Source organism: Cordyceps fumosorosea (assembly GCF_001636725.1).
Source record: "Cordyceps fumosorosea ARSEF 2679 chromosome Unknown scaffold_66, whole genome shotgun sequence".
NCBI classification, from domain to species: domain Eukaryota; kingdom Fungi; phylum Ascomycota; class Sordariomycetes; order Hypocreales; family Cordycipitaceae; genus Cordyceps; species Cordyceps fumosorosea.
Genome location: NW_017387366.1, coordinates 30,844 through 52,928, shown reverse-complemented (window position 1 = coordinate 52,928; position 22,085 = coordinate 30,844). Strand labels below are relative to the sequence as shown.

Sequence of the window (22,085 nt, the reverse complement as noted above, 5' to 3'; positions counted from 1 at the left end):
CTAGGCTCCCGATGTCAATGACAACGGCTGCGAATAATGCCTAGGATTATAGGGATTATAGAGTAAACTAAGTAATCTAAGTAATATAGTAGAGGATAGAATAGAGATATAAAGAAGAGGATTCTAGTAAATAGTTAGATTAAATCTTTATTAATTAATCTAAATAATAGCTCTATTATTAGGAGATGTCTTTTAATATAATTTATATAATAATAATTACTTATATAAACTCTATATATATAAGAGAAATAGACTAACTATAGATTATAATTAAACTACTATTATATTTTAATTAGTCCTATTAAATAAGTTACTTTAAAATTATAAATAGTTAACTTTTATAATATTTATTATTAATAGTATAATAACTAACTCTAATTAAACTATAGTATAAATAAAATAATAGATTAATATACTTACTATTTAAATTTAGACTATAAAGAATACTAATAAGAGAAGTTTTTACTTTATTAAAGTTCTTTAAACCTAATTTATTTAATAGAACTAAATAGGATATTTAAAGCTTTTTAATTTAAATAGAAGTCTATTTATATATAAATATTTTTATTAACTCTATAGTATAAATACTCTATATTAAAACCCTATTTATAAGAAAAATAATAAAGTAGTAGAAGCTAACTTTTAAGGATTATTTAATAATAAAGAACCTAAGGATAAAACTATATAATTCTTTAAATAGTATAAACACTTTAAAGAATTACTTTAAACTACCTTTAAGGACGTAAATATAATATATACTATTATATATAAGTTTAAAGCCTTTAAGTAGACTAGATTTATATAATACTTTAAAAAGGAATTTAAATATATTTTAAACTACTTTATATAGAATATTAATAGTATAATAAAGTTAGTCTATAATACTCTATAAGAAAATATATAGAATAAGATTATAAAGAATAATTAATTTAGTACTTTTAATATATTTACTAATAAAATTATTAAAGTTAATAACTAACTCTATATTAAGTAACTTAAATATAAAGAATAAAGAATTAAAAATAGAATAAGCTATTATTATATTATTAACTAAATAGTAGTTAGTATATTAAAGGATCTATAGACTATAGAGTTTATTTAGACTTTATAGAACTTAATATAGTATATTAAAACTCTTTAAAGAAGAAGACTAAAACTTACTATAACTAGAGGAAGTTAGACTACTTTATAAATAAGTATAAAGTATTTAAAAAGTAATAGAAACTAATTAAAAAAACTATAAATTAAATCTAATAAACTATAATAACCTACTAACTTATAATATTAGTATAATTAATAATAAAGAATATTTTTAAATACTAATAATTAAGAGGAATATAGTATACACTCTATTTAAAATTAGGACTTTAGAATCTAACTACTATTAAATAAAGAAAAGGAACTCTATAATATAGAAGACTTAGTAGAATATCTTATAATACTCTTTATTAAAATAAACTTTAAAGAAATAGAATATATTAAGTTAAAGGACTATTTTATACTCTAGAAGAATAAATAAAAAGAATTTACTTTTATTAAAGACTATAAAGTTATTAAATTAAATATAGTATAAATAGTAATCTATATAGATTAAGACTAGTCTAATAATATTCTAGAAAGTTTTAACTACTTTAAAATAATTATAATATACTTATTATACTATTAAATCTTATAGGTACTATTATATAAATAGTAACTATTTATTATAAATACACTAAAGTACTATAGATAAAGGGTAGGGCGGCCTAAAGAAGTAACTATAGGGCGCTTATAAGGGTGTAAGAATAAAGGAACTAGTTATATAACTAAATCACTAGGGATTATAATAATCTAGTATTAATCTAGGATCACTAGGATTATAGAGTAAGCTAAGTGATTTAAATAATATAGTAGAGGATAGGATGGATATATAAGGAGGAGGATTCTAGTAAATAACTAGACTAGATCTCTATTAATTAATCTAAGTAATAGTTCTACTATTAAGAGTAATCTCCTAATATAACTTATATAATAATATCTACTTATATATACTCTATATATATTTATTTAACTCTCTACTTAAGAAATAAATATACTATAGACTAGGATTAAGCTACTATTATATTATCCCCTAAATATTATATTATAATAAGTTTAAATAAATATACTTTATATAATAATAAGAGTCTAAAGGAGAAACTTAATACTTTATAATATTCTAACTTTTATAAAAAGGATAAAAGAGTATTATTAAGAAAAGAGGATTTATAAGAATAACTATAAGAGAATTATTATAATAAAGGATTAATACTTAAAAGGCTTTTATCTTCTACTTAGAAATATAATTAGTAAGTACAAAAGTATATAATAATATAAAAGAAAAGAAACTACTTACTACTTAAGTAGTCTATATTAATAGCCTTATAGATAAGACTACTAAAAAAGGACTATTATATTATAAATATATAGAATATATAAATAGGGCTAAGTAAGTTAAATTAAATTAAATATACTAGTATTTAGAATAGAATATAAGACTATATAATTTATAAAGTAATTAATAGCTTACTTATTAATTTCTATAACTAAAGTAATTAATAAATAAATAGATAATTTAACTATCTAAGTAATATAGTAGAGGATAGAATAAGTATCTAAAGAAGGGGATTTTAGTAGATAGTTAGACTAAATCTCTACTAATTAATCTAAGTAATAGCTCTATTATTAGGAGGTATCTTTTAATATAACTTATACTATAATAACTACTTATTTCTACTCTATACACTTAAACTAATTCTTTTCTTAAAAAATAGGTTAACTATAGATTAAGATTAAACTATTATTATAATAAACTACTTATAAAAGTATAAAAATAATAGACTTTATTATATAATTAAATTATTAAAAATATAATAATCTAATACTAATATAAAATTATTAAAATTATAAAGTAATTAAAATAATTAAAATAATATAATAAAGAATAATATAAAGATAAATAGAAAGAGACTTTTAGTAAAGAGTTATTTTAAATCTCTATTAATTAATCTAAATAATAGTTCTACTATTAGGAGATATTTCTTAATATAATATATACTATAATAACTACTTATTAGTATTTTATATATTTAAACTAAGTCTTTTTTTAAGAAATAGACTAACTATAGATTAGTATTAAACTACTATTATACTATAGGGCTAGTCTTTAATACTTAGTAGTATAATTTAAACTTAGATTTTAAACTAAAACTAAACTAATAATATTAATAATAGATAGATACTATTAAAAGTAAAAAGGTTAGTATATTCTAAATAGAGTATTAAGAGGCTTCTAATTAGAACTAAAATATAATAAATATATAAAAAAACTATTCTAGATAGTTATTATAAGTCCTATAGAATATATTAGTAGGACTAAGTAAGTTAGACTAGAGTTCAATATACTAGTACTTAGAATAGATTATAAGGTAGTATATACTAGAAATATATAGAATATATAGGTAGGGCTAAGTAACTTGAACTAATAGTAGAGATATTAGTATTTAGAATAGAAGATAAGGTTATATAACCCTATAAAGTAATTAATAGATTACCTATTAATTACTATAATTAAAAGATTAATAGATAGATAAAGAATTAAACTATCTAAGTAGTATTATAGATAATAGAATAAATATATAAAAAAGGGGATTTCTATTAGATAGTTAAACTAAATCTCTACTAATTAAGCTAAGTAATAGTTCTACTATTAAGAGATATTTCCTAATATAACTTATGATATAATAACTACTTATTAGTACTCTATATAATTAAATTAACTCTCTTCCTAAGAGATAAACTAATAGATTAGAGTTAAACTACTATTCTAATAGATTACTAGATAACTATAGAGAAGCTTAGAATATATAAAAGAGTATAATATAATATAAACTAAATCCCTAGTCTATAGTTAGTCTAGTTTTTAAAAAGAGAGTTAGTTTAAATATATAGAGTACTAATAAGTAGTTATTATAGTATAGTATTAAGAACTAGCCCTATAGCTACTATAAGTAAGTATTAATATATAGTTAAATTAAATCTCTTATAGAGAGGAGAGACTAAAGAGGGTACTATAAAGTAACTACTATATATAGTGGAAGCTCTTCCTATTAAGTCTATACTTTAGAATATTAGACTATTCCTCTAATTAGACTATAGTTAAAGCTCTTATATATAGTAATATTAGAAGATATCTCTTAATAGTAGAGTTATTACTTAGATTAATTAGTAGAGATCTAGTCTAACTATTTACTAGAAATCCTTTTCTTTATATATTTATTCTCTTCTTTACTATAATACTTAGATTACTATAGTTTACTATAGTTTACTTATAAGTCTAGTAATCTTAGATTAGTACTAGATTCTATAATCTCTAATAATCTAACTATATACTAAGTTTCTTTATTCTTATACTATTATTTATACTTTATAGTTATTTATTAGACTACTCTACCCTTTATCTATAGTACTTTAGTATATTTATAATATATAATTTACTCTATAATACTTAGAAGGAAGATATATAAGGTTATATAACTAGATTAAAATAGATTACATTAATTAAAGTAGACTTATTATATAAACTTAGTCTAATCTAAACTAAAGGATTAAATAGGATTAATATAATCTAGAAAGATAGTAGAGAAATAGATATATAAAGAAAGGAATTTCCTACAGATAGTTAGACTAGATCTCTACTAATTAAGGTAAGTACTTATTCTACTATTAAAAGTAATCTTTTAATCTAACTTATCCTATAATAACTACTTATATAGACTTAGTATATATTTAACTTTACTTACTTCCTAAAGGATAGATAAATATACTATAGATTAAAAATAAACTATTATTATATAAAGGTCCTTTAAAGAGTATTTTTAATATTAATATTATAACTAAGAAATTAAGTATAGTTAGTAGTATAAGTGTTAGTAAATTTTACCTTATTTCTAGGAATATTCTTTATATATTATTATTAAGGAATTATACTACTAACTAGATTAGAGCTTTATCGTTAAAGAGACTTATAAGAACTCTTTAAAAAAAACATAAAAGTTACTTTATTTTTCTACCTTCGTCTATAAGGACTAAGGCTACTTAAGCGATTAGAAACTAGCTAGATCTTCTGAGGTTAACCTTTACAACCTTGTTTAGAGGGCGGGGGGGCGTAAAACCCTAACACAGTAGTACCAGTAGTCTAACTCTCCTCTAAATACTGTAGATTAGGTAGGGAAAGCTAACTCATCTTAGTAGTAGGCTGCGCCGGCAAAAGCGTTACGTTAGAGCCGGAAACCCCTGAGTATTTATGCAACTATAATGCCTTCCGCGCTATTAGCGAGCCTATTCGTATAATGTCTCCAGATAGTAGCCACATGAACGCGGAAAAGAAGTTGCCCTAGGTGGTTTTTTTCCCCTTGCTGATCAAATATCTTCGTTATAGCCAGGCGGGCAAAGCGCTGGATCATCGGCCAACAAGTGCTTTGGATCTCTAAAGTCGACCCATCCAAGGGGCCCCATTCTAAACCCAGCAATGTTCTGAATCTCTCTGCTATATTTCTTGAAGTCGTCGAGCGAGTTGGCCAAAAAGTGGTTTTCTTCCTAAGCAGGCGAGCATGCGTTAAGTCTTTATCCAATGTAAATGAGATAGCTAGGAATAAGTTGTACTACGTACCGTGCGATTGATTCCCTTTGTCATGAAAGCCGCAAATACCAGGCGATATTCGTCAGCGGTCGTGTTGGCACTGCCGCCGTGAAAGCAGCTCCCCAGCATGATGAGGCCATCCCCGGCGTGTAACTCGACGTGGAAGGCGTCCTTTTCCTGCGGCATGGCGTCCATTCCCCACAGATGCGATTTTGGGATCAGTCTCGTCGCGCCGTTTGCCTCGGTCGTGTCGGTGCCCGCAATAAACATGGCTACAATATCGTCGCGGCCGACATTGTACGCCTCGGCCGACGCAATCTCGGATAGAATGTTGTGGTGCAGCGAGTCGTCGCGGTGTAGCGGCTGGTCCCCCGCGCCGGGCCCGACGGAGAAGCACGTCGTGGCGTCCAGAATGGGCCTTAACGTCTTGGTTTGTCGTTCCGCGCCCCAGACCATTTCGTGCGACTTTGTAAGGAGCGCGTCGCAGACGGACTGGTAGAGGTGGTTGCCGATGATCTGGTTGGTAAAGGCGGGTGATTTGCCAATGAGGCCGTTGGCGCGGCGAGTTTCCTTGGGAAAGACGTTGGACTTGGCAAAGGGCACGTCCCGCGCAAAGGCTGGGGCGACATCTTGTTTGATTTGATCCAAAATGTCGGGCGGAAGCACCTTTTTAACAATGACGGCGCCGTCGTGCTTCAAGGCTTCGATGCACGCGGCGGCGGTGGCAGTGGCATAGTCGACCTGCTGAAATGGTGATGTGTGGGTGTTCTGGAGAGACATTTCGACTCGTCGTTTACTGATGTACTGAGAGAATAATCGTCATAATTCTTTGTGATTTTTCTTTCGAGTCCTCTCTGCTACCGTCCTCTTTATAGAGGCGGCGCTCGGAGTAACGGGCCTAATCTGGAAGTATGGTGCTACTCATCGTACATATACATCGTGGGTATTCTTCATCGGAGAGCGCTTAAATTACGATTTGCTCCCCTTGTAAAAAAGCGAGTCATGGCTATAGTAAATCTTTACCCCAGCCGATCGGCAGCCTCGGAGTCATTTGCAGTTTCTGATGCGCCACACTAACCGTACTCTGACGAACAGGCTTCGAGGGGGCAGTGCGGCGGGGAATGCCACACTGCCCAAATTTGGGCTTCATGGTTGCGACCACCAATATTTCATATTTAAAGGTGTCAGTTGCCAAATTTGGGAAACGACGCCGAGCAACTTCATCAATCATCTGTATTCCGCCCAAGCGCGTCCAATCAACAACACCACCAGCAGTCTACCTCTCCCCGTCAGGAGCCTGCCTTGGATTGAACTTCCAGTCGCATTGAAAGCAAAAACAAAAACACAGAAGATGCTCAAGCGGTCCAAAACTTTTACAGGCTGCTGGACCTGTCGATCGCGACACGTCAAGTGCGACGAAAACAAGCCCTCATGCCACAGATGCCGCACCGCGGGCATCACTTGTGAGGGATACAGCCATCGCTTCATCTGGATCGCCGAGAACGGCATCGAGGACCCGGACAATGCCGGTAGCACGACTTCCCATCGAAAGACGAAGCGACGGACCGGCTTGACCGTGTACCCGACAAGTCATCAGCTAAGACTGCCAAGTGCCACAATCGCTGTGTGGCTGAGCGAGCTTGAAGGAGTGGTACCCAGTCACCGTTGCTCACGGGTCCGAGGGCCCTTTTGCGTCTTTTCAACTGCCGACCACTATGCTCTCGAGACTGTCCATGAGCAGCGGCACGACGGACTTGTCAATAAACATTATGGAGCTCCTACGTTTGCGCTTGCTACACATCCCATGCCGCGTCGGTACAGGGCGCTCATGCACCATTGGGCCACGAGCCTCAGCGGCGATATAGTAGCAGCTGATGGCAGCGACAACATGCCTCGAACGGTCTGGACCCCCATTGCCCTCACTGCTCTGCAGTGTAACGCCCCAGTTTCTGCAGATTACGACGCTTGTGCGTGCCTACTACATAGCATCTGCGCAACCGCCGCCCACCACCTAGGTATCCTCCATCAAAATGACCAACGAGGGCCATATGCCACACTTGCTTTGCAGCATAACCAGTTGGCGCTACGTCATCTCCGTCGATATCTTTCAAAAAGAGCCAATGTTGCACCAGTCTCCTTGACTCTCATGGCCATACTCGGCTGCCTGGTCGCGGATACAATATCTGGCCGAGTGCGGGGATGGAGGAGCCATCTCTGGGCGGGCTTGCAGATCCTACAAAGCGCCGCTCCTTCTTCCTTTTCGTCTTGCTCTCATCTACCGAGGCTCTTGCTAGTATTTTTATCCATCGTTGCTGTGTGCGGGTGGGCGCTGCCATCAGAGATGCAGACAACTCTGCTAAGCCGCGTTCCGCCAAACGAGTCGTATCTCAAAGAGCGTCATGGCATATCACACGAAACTCTGCGACTGTTGCTTTGGGCTAATCGTATCAAGCCGTCACAAGGTCAAGCGCAGCGGCTCCAGCAGCGCGATGCTCTGGATAGCCGGCTAACTCAGTTACAATCTCTGCCCAGCGAATTATGCAGCTCAGCTGTCGCGGCCACCAAAGCAGATTTGATGTCTAGTGCGTTTCATTTTGCCACGGTAATCTTCGCAATGAGAAGATTAGGATTCAGCAGCGCAAGTGATCAAATACAGGCCGTTGCCAACTCTGCGATGGATTGTCTGGACGCTGTCGAGGTTTCCGCCGGCAAAGGAAGCATGATGATATGGCCCATCATGGTCACAGCAGCTGAGTCTTGCGGCAATCCTGTGCTCCAGCACAGACTCAGCAGAATACTTTTGAAGAAACAAAAGGTTGGATTTGGCCACATAAGCAAATTGGTGCAGCTTGCAAAAGCCAATCTGGAGGGGCAGGGCGCGGTGTCGCAGTACTTTGCCCGAGGGTTCCTTTGCTCCGAGCTTTTGGGCTCTGTATACGATGTGCCGCCAATTTAAAGTGAGCCTAAATTGTATCATAGGTAAATAAACAAAATCTAATAATAGTACTAAAACAACAACAAAAAGACAGAGGGGGGATCTTCAATCATTGGTTTGCATTACAAGGGTGGCATAGTGCATCTGAGAGCGCGGAGCGCCATCAGCGTGCGGAGGTGTCGGTAGAAATAAAACCTGACTTTCTGACTCGAAATAGCCGCGCCGGGCTTTTAGTTAGTTTTATCTTGGCATGGCTTTTACAGAATTAGGATATTCATAGCGATGCGGCCGAGGTTGGCGTACTGGAGACAGACTACATTACTGAATTTACGAACTCGTCTTGATAAATAAATAATCAAGTAAGGAGCAGATCAGGCCTCCTACCTCAAACACTTCCGACAAGACTTTCTGAGATTTTCTTGGAACAATAACCCTCTCATTTTATTCTATTCGCAATCGCCCGCAAGAGTCCCGCTCAACCAGTTAGTCCACCGCTAACAATGGCACGCGGTCTAGGGCCAACTCTACAACACTACTCGTCATCTACAAGCGGCGCTTTTCTTGTCAAAGAGGTAGAACATGTTCAGAGCGACCAGGTCGAAAGACGTCTTTTAAAGCAGCGCTTCAACGTATGGAGCGTCATTGGCATCAACTTTTCCCTCACGGCCACGCCCCTCGGAATCGGGAGCTACCTCGTCTTTACCGTGGGCGTCGGCGGGCCGCCCTTTTTCATCTACGCCTACGCATTTGCCGTTGTGATGCAGCTCATGGTTTGCTTGAGTCTAGCTGAGATGGCGGCGTCTCTGCCTCATGTGTCTGGTACGTCCTTACCGCCCGAAATGTCTACTCGTTGTGGGTTGCATCTGGCTCATTCGCGAGTTGGTTAGGGCAAATATTCTGGGCAGCGGCTTTCGCACCACCAAAATCCGCACGTCTGCTTAGCTACTGGGCCGGAGCTCTTACCGTCATGTCCTGGACTTTTGCCACGGGCGGCTGCTTCGTCCTCGCGGCCAAAATGGTCGCCGCTTTTGCTGTACTGGTAGCAACCGGATACCAAATACAGCCATACCACATCTTCTTACTCGCACTCGCGGCAGCAATCCTCTCTCTCGCCTTCAACATTTGGTTGTTCCAGTGGGTGCCCAAGGTTGCCTGTTTCTTGATCGTCTTCATCAATGTCGGCACCGTCTTCATCCTGGTGGCGCTGCTGGTACGGACCCAGCACAAGGCAGCAGCCTCGTCCGTCTTTACAAATATTGTGAATGAAACCGGATGGTCCTCGAACGCACTCGTGTTTTGCCTCAATATTCTGCCAGGCTCCCTCTCAGTCTGCGCGTTTGACACGGCCGCCCACATGGCGGAAGAGATGCCGCGGCCGCAGCGGCACATACCGCAGGTCATGGTTTACACGGCCATGCTCAGTGCTGTAGGCGGCTTAATCATGGCTATTGTGTACCAGTTTTGCACGACCGACCCAGTAGCATTGCTGAACCCCATAGGCGGCCAGCCGATCTTTCAGCTGCTGCTCGACTCGCTGCGGTCGCGACCGTTGGTCATCTTGGCCGCCATCGTCTACTGTACAGTAGTCGTTGTTGGTTGCATCTTTTTTGTGACAACTCTGAGTCGCATTATCTGGTCCTTCTCAAGTCATGGCGGAACCTGCTTTGGTACTACTCTCGGCGCTGTTGACCCAACCTTTGGCCTTCCCGTCAATGCCGTCTACGCGACTACTGCGGTCACAAGCCTGGTTTGTGTGTTAGAGCTTGGCCCCAACTTTGTCATGAATGCATTGTTTGGCGCATCTGGAGTCTGTGCTGCGTGGTCATTCAGCATACCGATTTGGTGTCTACTTTTCGCGCAGGGCGGGCGCCAACGACTGGCATCGAACCGGCCATTTTCAATGAAACGAATGGGGTTTATCGTGAATATAGTTGCTGCAGCTTGGGAGATTTTCCAATCGTTATTTTTGGCATTCCCCGTTTACTACCCTGTTACAGCGGCGAATATGAATTGGGTAGTTGTGGTATTGATTGCTGGAGTCGCTGTTTTTGGACTTAACTGGTATTGCTTTGCGCGCCATTACTACCAAACGCCAAAAGCAATGTTTGTAGAAGCAGATGAAACTGCTAACGCATCTTAAGTAGTGTCAGTCATTAATCACTTCCCTAAAACGCACCGTGTGAGTTACTGGTCATTGGAATATGAAGCTATGGAAGGCTTTCACAGGGTAAGCGGGTAACAGAACAACCCGCCAAAGTCACCCCGGCTGTCCTCGTCCTATCCGAGATATCAAGCTGTAGAAAATGCTTTTCAAAATCTTAATACTTAGCAAACTTTATTGAACTATTTTTTCCCATTTTCTTTACATTCCTTGTGCTCTTGCTGGGCTCTGTGCTAGTTAAGTATTTTGTGGATAAAGGTACAGTCATACGGCCCGCGTGCAAAGGGCACGGGAGAAATGAAGAGCATGATAGGAGTGTCTTTTATATAAGTTGAGATTCGGGGTAATGACCTGTAGTCTATGGCAAGATGAGCCTCGCTTACTCGCTAGTAGATTGTTGCGACTTTAATGTTCTCGTATCTGCTTTGCGATAAAACACGATGCTTCGGGAACACGACGGTCATAGTCCATATGAGCAGCCAAAATATCCAGAGTTCCATTGCAAACTGCGTCTTCTTGATTGCAAATAACTAGAGTTTTGTTCTTGGGAAAGTTGGGAATACTTCCGTTATCTTGCTTATTCCTAACCAACAGTCAGCATCTAGTCTTGCACACATCACATTATGCTTACCTAGTATCGCCGAATGTCACTACAGCAGTGAGCCTTTCCATCATGGTAGAAGGCAAGTTTTCAACAGCTCTGTGGGTTATGGCCGCCCCTTGACTGTAGCCAGCAATGACGATTTTGGACCCAGGACATTTCGCAGTCGCATTAAAGATGAGGCGCGTAAGCTCTGCTACTCCGGCCGGGTCACCACCGCCAGGGAGAAGATTTGTCTCCTCGACAGCAGGATACTCGATACCTTCTGTAGCGACTAACGATTCCCCGTAGCGTTCTTTGAGGCTGCGCGAGAGTTCACGGCCAGCAACGAGGCCCTGGATGTCACATCAGTCCAACATTCTCCCGCCCACCATTTACTGACCAAAACTATACTTACCATGTTACTCGGCTCCAATGTACCTCGTGTAAAGAACATGATGATTTCTCGGCAGCCGCCGTTGCTGAATTCTGTAGACACGGCCACCGGTTTGGAGAGCCCACTGCAGACGTGCTGTGCCGAACCGCAGCCTCCATCGACAGCGAAAACTGCGGCTAGCATTAAAGGCAGAAAGGTATAAAATTTCATATTGACGATTAGTTAATCTTGATCAAGTATTGAGCTCTTTCTCGGGGCGCTGTCAAGGAGAGGTCTTATATAGCCATGGCTTAATGCTGCACTGCGTCAGTCTGCGCAGCCCTCGGGCCGCGATCGCTAGACTAGTATCTGCGGAGCAACCTTGAATGTTTTTTTGTGGCTCTGTCACAGATGGCTGGTTGTTGGATGCTGGTTGTTGGAATAGGCATGTCACTCCGACAAGACCAGGGCGAAAAACAATTTTAACCGGCCCCGTATATATCGCATTCAGAGCTCGATGTATCATCACGAAACGGGGAAGCCACTCCGATGTTAGCAATCAACTTTGTCTGATCTCGAGACTCTGTGTAAAGCCCGCCTGTTGGACGTTATTATTAATCTTTTCCACCAAGTTCCATCAGCTGCTCAAATCTAAAGGTATTTTCCCAGCTAGGAGTGGCAATTTACCGCGCTCATGTTCAACCAGCAGATTATGCTCATTGGCTGGTGATTGCGCTAGTTGCTTGCTCCCCAGTTACAACCTCGATAAGCTCTACAATACAGGTTGGTGCAATGGGCGGCGTAACGCATGGTGGATTAACGCGTGCCTCAGGGTCCCAGCTTGCGCATCCAGATCTTTCCTCGCAGAGCAAGCTGCACTGGCTGCTTGGCTCTCTGGTAACGCTCGAGACTTGACGTGTAGCGGACAATGGAAAACAGGGTAGCAATCAGACGGCAGAATGTGGGCCAGTACAAGAAAATCCCCCAGGAAAAGCATAAGCATTTTCTGACAGTAAAGCAATCAAGCGGCTAGCCCCCTGAAAACACTAGCTGCTAGCCCGCTGGGTCTGTATTCTCAGAGAAATTGCGCCCATCTGATTCCTGGCAAGCTTCGGGTGTGTGTTTTTCCCATTGAGCAAGCTATGCAGGGAGCATGGGAGAATGTTGCGCAGACGAACTTCCTGCTACATCCTGGGCGGGCTGAGCCTCATTGTGGCTGAGCCTTATCAGTACGGCATTGCCAGCGGACTGGGACCACGAAGAGAAAGAGCTCGAAGCCGCGGAGACTAACAACCCAGTACGCAGCTGGGTGGTCGGGAGGACGAGCTATGTAGATGTGTGGGCAAGGCGATAGGCTGGCCAACGGCCACCTATATCCACGATATCCACGTGGGTGGAGGCTATGAATATCATGTCGTCATACGCGCACGGTTGGACGAGGTATTCAACCACTGGCACTTTCTCGAGAAATACCTCTCACACCTTTGCTGCTCAAACAGCTTGACGACTAGCCGTGAACCATCATGGCGCAACAAGATGCAACGCCGGAGAACATGACCATGATGCAAGGTTTCGAGTGGTACGTTCCCGCAGACCAAAAGCACTGGAAGCGCCTCAAAGACCATATCCCGCAGCTGAAAGTATGGGGCATCGACAATATCTGGATACCTCCGGGATGCAAAAGCTCCAGTAAGGAAGGCAATGGATACGATATTTACGACCTGTACGACATTGGCGAGTTTGACCAGAAAGGTACCGTCGGCACGAAATGGGGCACTCGGGGAGAGCTAGAGGAACTTTGCAAAGTTGCCAACGACTGCGGTGTTGGCATTTACTGGGACGCGGTCCTGAACCATCGCTTCGGTGCTGATCACAAAGAAAAATGCCAGGCCATTGAGGTTGACAACGAGGACCGCAATAAGACTGTTAGTGACCAGTATGAGATTGACGCCTGGGTCCGCTATGACTTTTCCGGAAGGAAAGGCAAGTACAGCAAGCAAAGATATCACTGGTATCATTTCAGCGGCGTCGATTACAATGCTTCCAACGGGAAAAAGGCTGTTTATGTGATTTTGGGTGAAAAGTCGGACGGCCTCTGGGCCGATGTGCCGGATGTGGACGATGAAAAAGGCAATTACGACTACCTCATGGGCTCCGACCTCGACTACGACCATCCCGAAGTGCAGGCCGACGTACTCGCCTGGGGCACCTGGATCGCCCAGACGCTTCCCCTCAAAGGCATGCGCTTCGACGCCATCAAGCACTTTAGTGCCGAATTCTTGCAACGCTTCGTCAAGCAAATGGACGAGAGCTACGGCAGCGGATGGTTCTTTGTCGGCGAATTTTGGAAGGATAGCCTTGAGGACATGAACAATTATCTGGACCGGATGGAAGAAAAGTTTTCGCTCTTTGACGCGCCGCTGGTACACAACTTTAGCGCCCTCAGCCAGACTGAATCGGCCGACATGCGCAAGGTCTTTGACGGCACACTCGTGCAGTGCCGACCCGTCAATGCTGTGACCCTAGTCATGAACCATGACACGCAGCCATACCAGGCTCTCGAGGCGCCCATCAGCGATTGGTTCAAGCCCCTAGCCTACGCGCTCATTCTCCTACGGGGTGAAGGCTACCCGTGCATCTGGTATGGCGACTTGTACGGCATTCAAGGTGAACACCCGTTTCCACCTTCATGCGGTGGTGTACTCCCGCACCTGGCCCTCGCACGAAAGCTATATGCCTACGGTAAGCAGGCCGACTACTTTGACTACGCCACCTGCCTGGGCTGGATCCGCTACGGCACACATGACCGGCCGGCCGGGATGGCCGTCGTGCTAAGCAATGCCGGAGCCGGCACGAAACGCATGCATGTCGGGGAGATTCACGCTGGCGAGCGCTGGACGGATGTCCTCGGCTGGTCCGAGGGAGAAGTCGTCATCGACCAAGACGGGTTCGGCGAGTTTACGTGCGGCAAGTGCAGCGTGAGCGTGTGGGTGAGAGGAGATGCAGTGGGCAGGGAAAGGTTCAATGAGGATTTCAATAGTGATATTTATCAGACGGCATAAAAAAACGTAGATATAGGTCTTATAGCCAAAGCAGGGAGGTAAATTCGAATAGAACAAGAGTGTACCCTATGTCTCCGTCAATCACTTCCAACTTCTTGAGCACCTTCCCAGCCAGCTTTGCAAGCCACTGATTACCACCCATAACTGCCTTTTTGACGCCGTCCTTGACTTTCTTATTTACAGCATCCGTGAACTCGCTGGAACTCTTCGTATCGCTATCCATTGGACTTGGCGACTGGTCCATTTCCAAAAAGTTTGCTATGCTTGACTATTAGTGCGATGATATTGAGAAGATTTTGGTCGAGCGTGGCTGGGAGATGAGCTCGCACAGCCATCTTCACTGCCGATTTATCGTTTTTGGTCCTGTCTTCATTATTCGCAATAACGGCAGCCTCACGTTCCACAGGTTCGGCTTCCAATTTGCGCCTGTTGGGGATGATATGCTCGTGGTGAGGGAGCAGAAACGTCGGCACAACAAAACTGGCATCCGCACCGCGCAATCTCAGGACTTCATGGACGCTCGTGTCTTTGGCAACTGTCCTGTGCGCCACGATACCGTCAAACGCCATCTGACAGAGAATGTTGGATGAGGAAAGCAGAGGGACATGCGCCTGGCCAGCCACGGAACCCAATCCGACCGTGAAGTGGGCGTCTGTGCCCAAGACGAAATGCTTTCTAGCAAACGCTCAAACTCTGGTCGAAACTGTCATAGGTGCAAAAAGCTCCTCATCCTTGGAGATGACAATTGACGTAATGCAGTGACTTTGACAGATCGCTGTGGCGGATTGGGCACAGAGGGCTTTGAATGAAGTTGTGAGCAAATTGCTGCCCGGCGTGCAGATTCATCGTCACAACCAGTGTCATAGATCAAGGTCGAACACCCTCGCAAAGTTGCTCTTGCTTGGCTGATGGCATTGCTTGCATCAAGCAATTCGAGTGTACGGTGATATCGCTCGACGGCAGCGTCACTATGCAAAGGCTGCTTCTTGATAGCCTTGTATGCCATAGTATTAGACGAGTCCTCAGGAGGGTTGCCGGCTGTCATTTTCGCCTTGGTTTCGGCTACTTGCGGCTGGCTTCCGTCGGTAGCAGAACCCGTATTGGGCTTACCAATGCTCGTTGGCGATCCTCCCGCCTCCTCCTCTGAGCTTGTTCGAGGCTTTTTGGACGCCAACTCTTGCTTCCCTCCCTTGATATTTGCAAAGCAATGGTCCACTTCAATGCTTCGAAATAGCGAGACAATGACGTGCTCGGTCTGGATCGCAAGTTCCAAATCGTCAGAGAGCTTGATGCCGACTTCCACACCGTGGACGGTGAAGCTCATCGATTTCCCGCGCAGGAATGTCAAACAACGCGATCTTATCGTCGATGAAATGCAGCTGCTTTAACAGTCCTCGTAGCATCCATCTTGTAACACCGCCTACGATTTTGTATTGGAAGAGGCAAGCAATATAGATTGCCGGATAGCAGAGGGCTGCAAAGACCCAGTACAGCAACCACGATGTCGAAGCGACCGCGTACGCCAGATAGATCGAGGTAAACAGTGTCCATATGTGGCAGAAGGGTAGAACGCGGTTGCCGCTGCTATCACCTTGTAGCAGAAAAAAGGTCAGAATTGGCGCTCCCGACACGGTCCATTGCCACACCCATTGGTAAATGGCTGATTGTACTATCGTGGTGGCGAGGGAGAGAGTTGGTGTAAGGAGCCTCAATAGCGATCGCCTAGCAACGGTGGTGTGGCTTTGAGGTTTCACTGATGGGGCGACCGATTCCGCTGCCAGAGAGTTCATCTCCGCATGGACGCCAAGAAACAAAACGGCTTCCGGTATGGCACTCCAGATCATAGGAGTTGTCAATGCTGTTAAAGTTTATTAAACAGCGTATTGAACGATACAGCATTTTCCAACGCTGATCTGTTCAAAGAGAAATTGGGTGGCTTGTTGAACAGGTGGGACAGCTCAAGTCAGCTATTACGCGCGACAAAGTCAATGACGCTGCCAGACCTAATTGTTTTGTTTCATGAAACAGCATAACTTTTATGTCACCAGGTACTCCTCCGTAGCTACTCAGGTTTCAAACGGAGGATTATTTTTCTATTTTCTTTTTCTTTTTTCCAATCTTTAATTTCGCAAAGCTTGCTCGAGCATCTTTACTCCCTAGTATTAACTGCAGACTTTACCTATAAGTATAGTTTCCAGTACTTATACTACTAAAGTACCCTACATATTCTCTACGATCATATGAGCATACATTATAGAGTAGTAATTTACAAACCCAGCAAGCCTCTCCTTGACTATAGTATTATCTCTTAGTGCATTCGTCGGTGATACCACTGGTCAAGCATTAATCTTCAAATCGCCACATAGGTTCAATCAGCAGCAGCATCGACTTCCTGACTTCCCTGGTTTCTCTCATTACTACTATACTCGTTCGTGCTATCTGTATCGTTATAAATTGTACTGTCGTCTTTTGGAGTATCGAAGGCTGTTGAAAACGAAGCTTCTGAAGGCGCAATTACAGCCTCGACACATTCTCCTACTAAGAGCTGATATTCTCCGTCCTCTTTCGTTATCTCCTTAATGGCCGTCTTCTTAATAAGGTCTAGTGCCCTACACTACTCTAATATATTTTAGAGTGTATCATTAAGTCTTACCCTAAGGAGATGTTTATTATATTCTAGCTTATCTAGTGTAGTTATAGTATTATAGTAGAGCTTTAAAATCTTCTTATGTTACTCTGTATTTCTAAGAAGTGTTATAAATTGTTTAGTATCCTTTAGAGACTTTTTAATTCCTTTTATATAGACGTGAACCTAATAAACTATAGTATAATATATATTAGTAATTAACTAAAAAAGTTCTAATAATAGTATACTAACGTCTAAACTCTTTTTAAATAATAAATAACACCTTAAAACTTCTCTAGTCTATACATTAAGCTTAATCACTTTAGGATAATCCTAGTGGCGACTTCGTATTAGATTAGGTAATTTACGGCTATACTTATAGTAGGCCTACTCTAACACCTTCTATATATAAATAAAAAGTTAGTACTATAAACTTAATAGTAAATAAATTAGGAAAATTAATAAAATTTATTAACTTAGCTAGTAAAACGTTAGTATTTACTTTATATCTTCTACTACTTTAGTAGTACTATTAACTTCACTTTCTATATTAAATAGCCACCTTAATTAGATCTTACTATAAATTATAGTAGTAGAAATCACTAACTTCTTTATTTATTAATATTATATAGTTTAAGAGTAGGTTATAAGCCTTCTAATCTAAGCTATAATATATATCTAATTATATCTACTTTATAGTGTACTACCTCCGCCTCTAAAGCTTCCTTTTCTATACTTTCTATAAGAGATAGATTAAAAAGCTTAGGAAATTATACTTTTACCTTTAGTATTAAGTTAAATATTTTAGTGCCTAATAGATTTAAAGTTAGATTATAAATATAATTAAAATTATATTCCTATAGTAGATTAGCCACACTTTCTTATATTTTATATTACTTCATTAACTTTAAAATGGTTTTCGTTTTATATATATAAGCGTTTTCGCCTTTAAATATATTTTTAAGTGCTAGATAGATAACTCTCTCATCTAGTAGGGGGTTCTTACTTCCTATAATAGTGATAAGGTGGTTACTAAATAATTCGCATTCGTAGTTCGCCCGCCGATTGAACAGGGGGTATTAAGATTATTTAAACTAAATAGAATCACCACTGCGCATTCTTTCCGTTTTATCACTGTATGAGTCCTCGCAGACGCATGTCTAAGAAGATTTTAGCTGCAGAAAGTATGCCCTCGCTGAGACATGCAGGCGTGGAGTGGACCGCGGGTGGCATCGTAACGACGCGTCTCGGATCAACTCTCGAAATAAAAAGCGGCATGCTTGCCAAACCCTACACAATTTGTACTTGGCATTTTAGGCTCTGTTCTTGAACTAAAGAAAAAGTCGTGGTATTTTTTGCTGTTTCCCGCATTTATCTTAAGCGCACACTGTGTGACTTGCAACCCCCTTTCTCCTCCCTGATCTTGGCGATCGCAGGAGATGAAGTTGGCTCACCCTTCTACTGCGAGACGCCAAGCCAGCATCGCCATGGCATCACCTACACCGCCCAGTCGTAGCGAGGGAGCATACCTACTACTTGCTGCCGGTTGAGTCGATGGATGAGCATGACGGGTAGGTGGTAGTCTTCCGATAGGCGCATTAACAACTCTTTTGCCTCGAATTAATAAGCTATAGCACTCTGCCCGAGTTGTACAATGGATAAAATTGAATCGCACAGGTGAGTAAGGACGTTCAACAGGAGAAACCGCGACGGACGAGATAGCGATTAGGCTCAGGGTTGAAAAGCCAAGCTAACACGATAGCCAACATGTGAAGCTGAGCAATAGCTCTCGCCGTGTTTGCTCGCCGAGTGAATGAACCTAGACATGGGTGCTGCGTCATTCTAGCATCTGCCAATGATAAGCAGACACGAGCTGATACATGAATACATGCATACAATATGCATATGCATGTCTAAGGGCTGAGCTGGACTTTCAAAAAGAAATACTCAAAGCAAATTAACTCCTCGCTCACCCCCGCCCCCGCTTCTATTCCTTAATAATTCGTCCGTACCTGGTCTACATTAGCAGCACTTCGAGATCTCGGGTATGATTTGTGCGCACACCTCTACTTTACCTTTTTACTCTGGTGCAACAATACAATGTCTTCCTTTCAGGGTCAAGCCTTAGCTTCTCCAGTCTTAGTATGTCTATATACGTGCGGAACATACTGCCGCGTATTCCTAGCTGGCTAGTAGCTGCAGTAATATCACATGGACATGGCTGGCTAGTATTTTCCAGACTTTAAGTGCGATATATGTGATCAGTATTTTAGTAATTAATACGCGTTAACGAGCATATAAACGACGCGGGCCACTAGATTAAGTCGTCCGAATCGGACGACTTTAAAATCTATATTTTAAAATTTTTAATTAAATTGTTATTTTAACATAATTTATTTTTTAATAATTCTAATTTCAAATATCTTATAAATATATTATAAAATCTATTTTATTAATATTTCTTAAAGTATTAATATATATAAATTATAATTATTATATAAATTATTTTATTAATATAAATTAGTAAAATACAATCTATACTATAATAAGATATTAATTCTTCTAAGAATAATATATTTAGTGGACTAAGGCTAAGATTCTCTAAAGTAGATTGTGCTGTGGATGTATTATGATTGTTTCAATCCTCCGCGCTGTCGATAAAGGAGCGCTGCTTTGCAAGTTGCTCACTGTCGCGACGTAGCCGATCCAGATAACTTATGATGTTTCCATTAGCTTTCTCTGATAATATCTTTCTGTATATCATACCTTTCGCTTACTCGGATCATCCGATCTCGAGAAACATATTGGCAGTGATCCGCGTATCCTGCAGCTTGGCACTTTGCGCATGGTGTCCCTCCTGAGCACCGAATCTTTTGGGCATGCCACCTAGAGCAACTACATAATCCAGTTAATGCAATTCACATGTTCAAAGACAAATGACACCCACGCGACCGATTTCTTGATTGGCGCCCTGGCATGAAGAGTCCGCCGTGACGGGATGCGAGGTGTATCGGGCTGGTCTGTCTGGCCGGCGCTGAGGTACTCTAGTTGAAGGCATGATTGCACGGTTGCTGTGCGCAAAAAAAGAAAATACGCAAGCCCGGAGATCGGTGTATTATTGCTTCGCCGAGGAATAATGTGTTCAAACTCCGTTTTGTTTCGGAGGGTAAACTTTGAAGACAACAGCATGATCGGCAAAAGTAAATCTTGCCGGTCGCACTACGGTCGCACCCCACATTACGATTTCTTATTGCTACTCGGGGGCAGCCATAAAAAGGCGAGTGCTGCCTATTTTGTTAAACAATAAGTATTTCGGCATTATTTCTAAAGGGCTTGGTTTCATGAAGAAGATAATCCCTGCCATGGCGGCTGGCTTTACATACTCCTACTTTCGCATTCCGGAAGGAAACGACCTCAGAGAACCTGCTCGCCAATACCGTGACCTACGGCTGCGTGGGCTGCAAGCGTCGCCCTCCTCACTCGCGTCAACGTATTAGACAGAGGCTGCTTTTACCATATCGGACTGGGAGGACCGCCTATCAGCTGCCGACTTTTCGCTTCCAGCAGAAGCCGGACACTTTTCTATCGATTCTAACGGAGAGCAACGATGGCAGCTGCTAGGACTGTTCCTGCTTCCAGATCACCGAGGTGGCGGTCGTGGCAAGGAGCTGTGCAAGGCTGCGCTCGACTACCTTGGGTCGTATATGGCCCCCGCTTGCAAAGTCCTCGTGCGGCTTATGATCAAGCCGGACAACCAAGCTATTGTCAAATTGTACCAGAGTCTTGGATTTCTCGAAGTGGAAGATGTACTCTGGCAGAGGCGATTCGTGCCAGTGGAGATGGGCATCTGCTGCCAAACGGCACAGACTCGGAAAAGTATTCATCACGAACGGGTTTAATTATGAACTTGAAAATAGCATCGTGATTAAATTCCTGGAGCAAATTTGTTACTAAATCAAGAGTATACGAGCGTTCATAAGAGGGACTCAAGAGAGTTTCTGGGTGATAGTACAATATGCGAAAAGGCATGAAACGAAACAATATTTGGCTGAAGGCTATCGCATCAAGTCGCAAAGTCTTTTTTTCTCATGCGATCGCCACCGAGATAGGACTGCCGGTATCTTCACCACCGAAACGCGCTTTGGGAGCTTCAGCCCCGAAGCCAAGGTGGTTCGTCGATGTGGTGGTACCGAACCTCACAAGCCAGCAAATGACCAGTGCATCTAAAAATGTCTACGAACTACATGAGTACGCTAACGACCACTAAGAATGAGCTCGATCTCAGTCAAGCTTAGGGAGCCATGGCGATATAATCAGATTAATGGATTGCATGAATGATGATGCTAGAATCAAGTGCCTCTGGAGGGTAAGAAGTCCCTTTCCCGTCGTCTACCTAATCAGTGCGATCTTGCCGCAACTCACAGTTTGGGCGGGGAGCGTCCTGAGGCATTAGACACCACTGAACTCCCCGGCCGCCCCTCTGGCCTAATAACAGAGCAGCTTCCAGGAGGGAGCCATTTCAGGGAGCCAAAGGCTCTTTGAGCCTGAGTTTTGTGATCAAAAGCGGCGAGGACAAATAAACAGACTTCGATTAGTGTTACACACGAGTGATGCTACACAGAGCGGGCAAATTTTCAGCCTGATGAAAGGGAGTCACAAAGGTACCTACATAGATACTGCTGATAT

At 41.4% G+C, this 22,085-nt stretch overlaps 7 protein-coding genes across 7 annotated transcripts; 4 read left to right on the top strand and 3 right to left on the bottom strand.

The window, feature by feature from the left end:
* Window positions 1-5,439: 5,439 nt before the first annotated feature.
* ISF_09724 (phytanoyl-CoA dioxygenase family protein) lies at window positions 5,440-6,439 on the bottom strand (the record flags this gene model as incomplete). Its single annotated transcript, XM_018853325.1, has 2 exons — window positions 5,440-5,616; window positions 5,690-6,439. The coding sequence occupies 2 exons, from the start codon at window positions 6,437-6,439 to the stop codon at window positions 5,440-5,442; spliced, it is 927 nt and encodes a 308-aa protein (XP_018699507.1).
* A 571-nt stretch (window positions 6,440-7,010) lies between these two features.
* ISF_09723 (Fungal Zn binuclear cluster domain containing protein) lies at window positions 7,011-8,615 on the top strand (the record flags this gene model as incomplete). Its single annotated transcript, XM_018853324.1, has 1 exon — window positions 7,011-8,615. One exon carries the CDS (start codon window positions 7,011-7,013, stop codon window positions 8,613-8,615), a length of 1,605 nt encoding a protein of 534 aa, XP_018699506.1.
* Window positions 8,616-9,094: 479 nt separating this feature from the next.
* On the top strand, window positions 9,095-10,734 carry ISF_09722 (Amino acid/polyamine transporter I; the record flags this gene model as incomplete). The annotated part of the gene is made up of 2 exons (XM_018853323.1): window positions 9,095-9,413; window positions 9,482-10,734. The coding sequence occupies 2 exons, from the start codon at window positions 9,095-9,097 to the stop codon at window positions 10,732-10,734; spliced, it is 1,572 nt and encodes a 523-aa protein (XP_018699505.1).
* Window positions 10,735-11,160: 426 nt separating this feature from the next.
* On the bottom strand, window positions 11,161-11,942 carry ISF_09721 (cutinase; the record flags this gene model as incomplete). Its single annotated transcript, XM_018853322.1, has 3 exons — window positions 11,161-11,338; window positions 11,387-11,691; window positions 11,754-11,942. 3 exons carry the CDS (start codon window positions 11,940-11,942, stop codon window positions 11,161-11,163), a joined length of 672 nt encoding a protein of 223 aa, XP_018699504.1.
* A 1,292-nt stretch (window positions 11,943-13,234) lies between these two features.
* ISF_09720 (glucan 1,4-alpha-maltohexaosidase precursor) lies at window positions 13,235-15,363 on the top strand (the record flags this gene model as incomplete). Its single annotated transcript, XM_018853321.1, has 2 exons — window positions 13,235-14,701; window positions 15,049-15,363. 2 exons carry the CDS (start codon window positions 13,235-13,237, stop codon window positions 15,361-15,363), a joined length of 1,782 nt encoding a protein of 593 aa, XP_018699503.1.
* Window positions 15,364-15,479: 116 nt separating this feature from the next.
* Window positions 15,480-16,097, bottom strand: ISF_09719 (hypothetical protein; the record flags this gene model as incomplete). Its single annotated transcript, XM_018853320.1, has 1 exon — window positions 15,480-16,097. The coding sequence occupies one exon, from the start codon at window positions 16,095-16,097 to the stop codon at window positions 15,480-15,482; it is 618 nt and encodes a 205-aa protein (XP_018699502.1).
* Window positions 16,098-20,761: 4,664 nt separating this feature from the next.
* Window positions 20,762-21,298, top strand: ISF_09718 (Acyl-CoA N-acyltransferase; the record flags this gene model as incomplete). The annotated part of the gene is made up of 2 exons (XM_018853319.1): window positions 20,762-20,852; window positions 21,039-21,298. 2 exons carry the CDS (start codon window positions 20,762-20,764, stop codon window positions 21,296-21,298), a joined length of 351 nt encoding a protein of 116 aa, XP_018699501.1.
* Window positions 21,299-22,085: the final 787 nt, after the last annotated feature.